The sequence below is a fragment of the Brachyhypopomus gauderio genome, chromosome 8 (genome assembly GCF_052324685.1).
Source record: "Brachyhypopomus gauderio isolate BG-103 chromosome 8, BGAUD_0.2, whole genome shotgun sequence".
Lineage (NCBI taxonomy): Eukaryota > Metazoa > Chordata > Actinopteri > Gymnotiformes > Hypopomidae > Brachyhypopomus > Brachyhypopomus gauderio.
The window spans coordinates 19,763,697-19,771,196 of NC_135218.1; the positions used below are offsets into that span (position 1 = coordinate 19,763,697).

Consider the following 7,500-nt stretch of genomic DNA (forward strand, 5'->3'; position numbering starts at 1 on the left):
GAATAACCAAAACAACAGTGAGTGAGAACACATCATATAAAGACCCAGTTCAAGACCCTGTGATCTGTTCAAACTCTCGCACTTCGGTCATGGTGGGGTATTTCAGCGGGGCAGATAGCTTCTGTTGTCCGTCCACGTAGATGTAGACCAGACTCTGTCCAAAAGGCCTTTTCCCCGGCACGTGAACCACACCAATGTAGTGCTGGGGAAAAAATGCAGAAAAATAAAGACTCCATATCACACAATGCTCACTCATGCTCAGGCAGCTGTGGAATGCTGGGAAACGGAGTCCTACTACTCACCCACAATGAGTCACAGAAGCTGTAGTCAGGAAGTGTGACGGTGACATACTCCTTCTTACTGCACACCGCCACCACCAACGCTCCACCTGAGCTAATAAAGGCCTCGAAGCCTGTACCTCCCGGTGTGAAAAAACTGCACACAGACACACAAACACATTCTTCAGAGCTCTTAATCAATACAAACATTGTACACCGATACATTTCCAACATCATGGAAGAATCCTTACACTGCATCTCCCAATCACACCGCCTCACCCTTAACCCACCTGTACAACTGCTTCCTCTTCTCTCCTTTACTGGGCGGTCCTGGCCGATCTTGGTCCAATGACAGCCAGGCTAGGAAGCTGAAGGCGGAGCCTGGCCAGCGCATGATGGTGGGCACGGCAATGCCAGCCATGGGCGGAGTCAGGTCCAAGTACTGCGTGGCGCTGTCCAATCCCTGTTTCCTGAGCATGGTCAGGAGGGCGTGGAGAACCGCCCCCACGTACGGGTGGGCGTGGCCTGGCTGGTCCTGACGGAGGAGGCGGAGCAGATGATGAAACTCCACCCCACTCAGCGATTGGCCGCCCAGGGAGCCCAGCAGGGCGGCGAGACTCTCTCCGCAGGTCCTGTGCAGACGCCGGTGCCTGGCCAGCGTGGCCAGCACACACACGGTCATGCAGGCGTTCACGCACGTGGCCCGCGTCTGCCGGTTCAGACCGGAGATCCGACGCAGCCAATCAGCCGTGAAGATCTGCAGGTCCGGCGAGTCAAGCTCAGGAAGCCACTGTATGAGCAGCAGCAAGGGCTCCACGTTACTGATGCCCAGCAGACCCACGGAGGAGTGCTCACCTTCCACGGCCTGCACACACACACACACACACACACACACACACACACACACACACACACACACACACACACACACACACACACACACACACACATATACACACACACATATACACACACACATATACACACACACATATACACACACACACACACACACACACAGAAGAACCGTGCACGTTAGAGAGTGAGACCGCACGTGCGTGGTGTGTGTCGGGGGCGAGGGAGAAAGAGGAAGAACTTCACACACTCTTCTGCTGTGGGCAGTTTGGACACCAGGCTGAAGAAGAGAGTTCCTCACCATATTCATGAGTTCCTTCAGCAGGTGTCTGGATGGCTGGCCCAGGGAGACGAGCACCTCATACAGGTGAGTGTAGCCAATCCGCTCCTTAAACACCTCCTGCAGGGGCGGGACTTTCTCTTTATGCTGCCATTTACTGGGCACTTCATGCGTTTACTACATTGCTTACTTGTGTGTATAAGTGTGTGGGCACATGAGTGTAAGAATGAGTTTGAGTATATATATTTTGTGTGTGTACATGTGTGTGAGACTGTGTGTGTATTTGAGTGTGTGCATACGAGTGTGTATATGTGTGTGTGACCTTTGCAGCAGGAGACTTGTGCATCACTGTTGTTAGAGCTTTGATTGTGGCAACAGCGAGAGAGTCCAGCCTCCCCTGGAAAACCTGATAGAAGGAGACACATATCAATCAACACACACAGCCAATCACGTCCCTTGACCCGCCCCCTCTCCTCCTGCATGTCTGCATTGCTTTGGCAATAGGGGCAGCTCTGATGATCCTGCCCACCAGGAGAACAGAGACTAACAGCTCTAATGCCCCAGGGGCAGAAGGACAACTGTGATACTCCATGTGTTAAACAGCCCCATGTGACTCTGTGTACGTTTGTAATACGTCAGTAAGTGATTATGAGAAAGATTTAATAGTCAAAATTGAGACGTTGTTGAGACGTTGTTGAGATGTCCCATACACCGTGAAGTCTCAGGTTCCTGCTGCTACTCTGAACTTGATCAGATACAACACAGAGTCTGACACAACTACACCCTAGAACATTAAGCAGTGTTAGCAGCAGGAAATTGGACAAAGTAGAATCTCTCTCTCTCACACACACACCCAAACCCACAAACACACCCACACCCACAAACACACACATACACACACCCACAAACACACACAGATAATCAGGGTAATCAGATAGAGGCCCTAACAGATTTCAGCCCCTGTGTGTTTGCATTAGCTCTGACTGCCAGAACACGGCCATGCAGTGTACTGGCACGAGACACTAACGGACCCACTGAGAAGAACAAACAACCAAAGACAGAATAAAACCACGAGCTCAGGCACACGGGGAAGCCAAACTAAACAAAACGAGTGAAATGATGAAGGTGAAGAAGCGCTACACAGGCGGGTCCTCCAGGAACACACACAGGTGCCAGGCAGAGTCAGTTCCTGTGGCCGCCAGCAGGTGGTGCTGACGTGCGGAGCTGCTGGTGGCTCAGTGACAGGAATACTGACTGGTGTGCATGTCTGAGAGCAATGAGAAGAATGCTCTGTACAAGCAGCACTGAGCCGAACAGAGGCCTGCTTTATCTGTGGCCCCTGGTGCTTATCTGTGGCCCCTGGTGCTTATCTGTGGCCCCGGGTGCTTATCTCTGCCATGTCAAAATAGCAAGTTGTGTCATTTTCCTGGAAGGGCCCAGAGGGCGGCGGTCATGACTGGCGGGAGGGGGGGGGGGCAGTACCTGGCTCTCACGCTCTCCTGTCAGTAACCTGTTGGTTAAATCTTTCTGCTCCTTGTCTGCAGCACTGTACCTAGCATTTATCAGCTGCAGGAAAACCGCAACACACACACGCAACACACACAAAGAGCACGCGCACACACACACACAGAGCACACGCGCGCACACACACACACACACACACGCACACTCACACTCACACACACGCAGAGCACGCGCGCACACACACACACACACACACACACACACACAGGGCATGCGCACATACAAATACACAGGGCACACGGGCACACACACACACACACGCATACACACATACACACAGTACATGCGTGCATCAGAAACGCAGCATACACACGCAGCACATCAAGGCATGCAACACACACACACAGTGCACACACACACACACACAACAGGAAGAGAGCAGAGGGTTAACCTTCAGATGGGTGGAGAGTTATGATGCACTACTGAGGAAAGACACAGACAGGACAGTCAGGATAAGAGCAGCTGTGAGCAGCTACAGGACCTCTGGACACTACGCACAGAAATAGTGACTAGAGCAAACATAGTAGCAAACAAACAAACACTAGTAGAGTGAGCCTGCTGCACAGCACTCAGGTCCAGGTGCTGGAGGTCAGGGGTCAGGGGTCAGGGTCTAGCTCACCTTGCTATTCTGTAGGAGGCGTGTCAAGTGCTCAAAGCAGTTGCTGTTGAGGAAGATAGCCTGCAGGACCGGACGATCTGAACACTCAAACATGTCCTGGATAGTTTCTGATACAGAAAAGAGGAGAGGAGAGGAGAAGGGAGGTGAGGGGAGGAGAGGAGAGGGGAGGAGAGGAGAAAGGAGGATATGAGAGGAGAAGGGAAGAGAGGGGAGGAGAAGGGAGGAGAAGGGAAGAGAGGGGAGGAGAGGAGAAGTTATCCAAAGGATCTGGCAAATCTGTGTAGTTGTCAGACGGCAGATGTGTGAGTGTAATGTGCCCGTGTTCTGGCCCGCGGTGTCGGTGCCGGTTGTCTGGGGCTGTGGTTCCACTCACCTAGCATGTGCACCTGCAGCACCAGCTGTCTGCTCTCCCAGTGCCGGGATCTGGGTGGTGCCGGGTGACCTTTAACCTGTGCAGCGGTGGTGGGGTCAGAGTTGAGCAGCTTGAAGTAGCTTTCGAGCACAGAGCTGATCTCCACCTGTCTCTGGTCGGAGCTGCTGGCCAGTAAGCTGTGCACCACCTCCCTCAGACAGCCCAGTGTGAGCAGAGCCTTACGGCCAGACACCTCACACTCCCAGTCATCCTCGTCTCCACCAGCCCACAGGCCCTCCGCTCCACCCAGCACCCCCAACAACACCTCCATAGTGGCAGGAGAAATGGCCAACAAAGCATTCCTCTAGGGAGAGAGAGAGAGAGAGAGAGAAGAGAGAGGAGAAGGAGAGAGAGAGGGAGAAAGAGAGAGAGAGAGAGAGAGAGAGAGAGAGAGAGAGAGAGGAATGAGAGATAAGGGAAAATGTAGGGAGGAGTACATTTGACAATGGATGAAGGGATGAGGGGGTGGATCCAGGACTGAGGGGGAGTGGGAGGGGCTATGATGTGTTGGCAAAGTGGGTGTGGCAATGGTGTAGGTGCATGTATAGCTCACCTGTCCCCCAGCAACTATGGCTCCAAACAGGTGTAGCAAACAACATTTCAGACTGTCCTTCAGGTGCTCACTCTCCTGGAAACACTCTGACCACACATACACACACACACACACACACACACACACACACACACACACAATAAGGTCTATGGTTGTATTGGTTATGTATGTAAATAAGACTGGATAATGTGTTACACACTCTACACCCACACCCCCCCCCCCCCCCCCCCACCTAGGACAGCACGGGCCATACTGCATACAGCAATCTACTTAACACACGCCATCAACTTAACACACTCACTTAACACACAACTACAGCACGCGCGCACACACACACACACAAGAGGGACAGACAGGATAAAAAACAGGACAGAAAGACAGACAGGATAAAAAACAGGACAGAGAGACAGACAGCTACCATGTCAAAGCAGAGAGGAGATGAGAGGAAGCAGAAGAGGAAGAGGAGGGGACGGAAACTTACGGTAGAAAAACGGCACAAACTCCACAGTCAGAGGAGCTGCTTTAAACTTCTGTCTGCTTCTCTCAACAGTGCCCAGCTGCTGCCTACACACACACACACACACACACACGCACGCACGCACACACACACGCACACACGCACACACACACGCACACACACACACAGACAAATTAATCAAATTTTATCCTTATTCATATTTCCAATTTTTATTCGGTTGTAAGAACAGTGATCAATGGATTTAACTGCGACTGTGACCACAAATAACCTCTGATTTGATTTGAAATACACACGCACACACACACACAGCCACCCACACACCACACTAAAGTCAAACCACACTAACTACCCACTGCACTAAAGTAACACCACGCTAACCACCCACTGCACTAACGTCACACCACGCTAAACACCCACCGCACTAAAGTCACACCACGCTAAACACCCACCGCACTAAAGTCACACCATGCTAACCACCCACAGCACCAAAGTCACACCTTACTCAGGCGGTCAGGGAAAGGCCACAGGGGGGTCAGTCAGGGCTGTTTCGTGGCCTCCCAATTGTACTGCACTTGTACATACACAGAATACAGGACACAAAATCATGAAATGGGCACCAGCTGTATTACAATTGTTGGCCCCAGCTAGACGGACAGTTAGCAAATACTTGTCTGATACACTAATCACCCACCGCACTAAAGTCACACCACGCTAACCCTCCACCGCACTAAAGTCACACCTCACTAACCACCCACCGCACTAACGTCACAGCGCGCTAACTAACATCACACCACGCTAACCACCCACAGCACTAACGTCACACCTTGCTAACCACCCACCGCACTAACGTCACAGCGCGCTAACTAACATCACACCACGCTAACCACCCACTCCACTAACGTCACAACACTCTAAACACCCACAGCACTAAAGTCACACCTCGCTAACCCCCACCGCACTAAAGTCACATCTCACTAACCACCCACAGCACCAAAGTCACACCTCACTCAGGCGGTCAGGGAAAGGCCACAGGGGGGTCAGTCAGGGCTGTTTCATAGCCTCCCAATTGTACCGCACTTGTACATACACAGAATACAGGACACAAAATCATGAAATGGGCACCAGCTGTATTACAACTGTTGGCACCAACTGGATGGACAGTTAGCAAATACTTGTGCCTGATACAGGTGAGGTAAGAAATCCAGACCGGTGAGGTAAGATCAGCGGGAGCTGGTGAGGAGCAGGGTGCCTAACACCAAACAGCAAAGAGTGTGGAACACATAGGTATGTCTGGTCTAGTGTGTGTGTGTGTGTGTGTGTGTGTGTAATACGTAACCAGATCGTATTACAGCAGGGTGAGGGTCAATTAAGGTGTCGGATACCAGCAGTTTGTATTAGTAAAAAACATAGATGCTCTGAGAGAGCAGTTACGAGCACACAGCACTGACATCAGAGCTAACCAGTGACGGTATATATAATGGACGGTACGTCACCGTTGACTACCATTATGAACTTTTGAAGCCACCAAGATGGCCGCACGGACGCTGCCATCTTGGATGCGCTTGTGCAGTAGATGAAAATTGGAGCCAGAGCATGCGCATTAGAACCGGTAGGCAGGACAGTATCTCCGCCAGAGACCGTATCTCCACCCCACCAGTATAGACACTTTTGACATTTTACAAAAAAATTTGTGCAGGATAATTTTGTAGGACCTGGCCTCACCAGGATTTTGCTCAAGCTTGCTAGATTTTTTAATTAGTGCAATCCAGGTAAAATTAGCGGAATCAACACAATCCAGGAAGACTGAGCAAAATCCTGGTGAGGACTTTTACTTTCTGAACCTGGAATTGACACCTCTGGTCCCGATATTTGCAAAAAATGCATATCGTATCGGATTGGCAGGCACGAGAAAATGCCGATCCAGACTCCCGATCCAGTTTTTTTTTAAGTATTCCAGCGAACCCATTTAGATAATCCATTCCAGTTTTTGCTGTGTTTGCCAGTGAGAGTAAAATCCTGTCCGCATTTTCCAGCACACCTTCAGCACACGAGCATTGTATCTCCCCAATTTAGCTCAGTGGCATCTCCTAACCATAAAGACGGCCATGTAAATTTGAAGTTATCGGTAAAAATGTCAGTTGTGTGGGATTTTTTTACCTTAAAGGACGACAAAGACGAAGAGGTAGAGTGCAACATATGCCACAGTAAAGTCAAGTGTGGTGGTAAAGCTGTAAGAACTTTTAATACAACCAATCTAATCAAACATTTAGCAAAATACCACCATAAACAACATGAAGAGTTTCTAAAGAAAACCGAAGACAAAAAAAAAGGTCCTACACAACTAACACTGGCAGAAACGTTTGCGAAGCGTGACAAACTGCCACTTTTTAAAATACAATTTACAATATTATTTGCACTTACGGCTTTTTAAGCCTTGGTTTACTGATGCCATTTCTGTTTATTTATTATTTTGAGTTTATTAATTGCTAAATAAACAGGTC

The 7,500-nt window shown here is 50.1% G+C and overlaps 1 protein-coding gene across 3 annotated transcripts in view; it reads right to left on the minus strand.

Moving 5' to 3' along the window:
• The window catches only part of nbeal1 (neurobeachin-like 1), a 56,151-nt gene that overhangs the window by 38,245 nt on the left and 10,406 nt on the right, over positions 1 to 7,500 (minus strand). For 2 of the 3 annotated variants that reach the window (XM_077015163.1, XM_077015162.1), the window contains exons 6-15: positions 5,003 to 5,085; positions 4,522 to 4,607; positions 3,930 to 4,272; positions 3,557 to 3,663; positions 2,896 to 2,979; positions 1,736 to 1,819; positions 1,435 to 1,533; positions 569 to 1,143; positions 303 to 435; positions 83 to 202 (exon numbers count right to left, since the gene is read on the minus strand). In XM_077015163.1, the coding sequence (XP_076871278.1) occupies positions 83 to 202; positions 303 to 435; positions 569 to 1,143; positions 1,435 to 1,533; positions 1,736 to 1,819; positions 2,896 to 2,979; positions 3,557 to 3,663; positions 3,930 to 4,272; positions 4,522 to 4,607; positions 5,003 to 5,085 (1,714 nt within the window). The remainder of the gene's footprint in view (positions 1 to 82; positions 203 to 302; positions 436 to 568; positions 1,144 to 1,434; positions 1,534 to 1,735; positions 1,820 to 2,895; positions 2,980 to 3,556; positions 3,664 to 3,929; positions 4,273 to 4,521; positions 4,608 to 5,002; positions 5,086 to 7,500) is intronic. The other variant, XM_077015164.1, reaches the window with a different exon arrangement.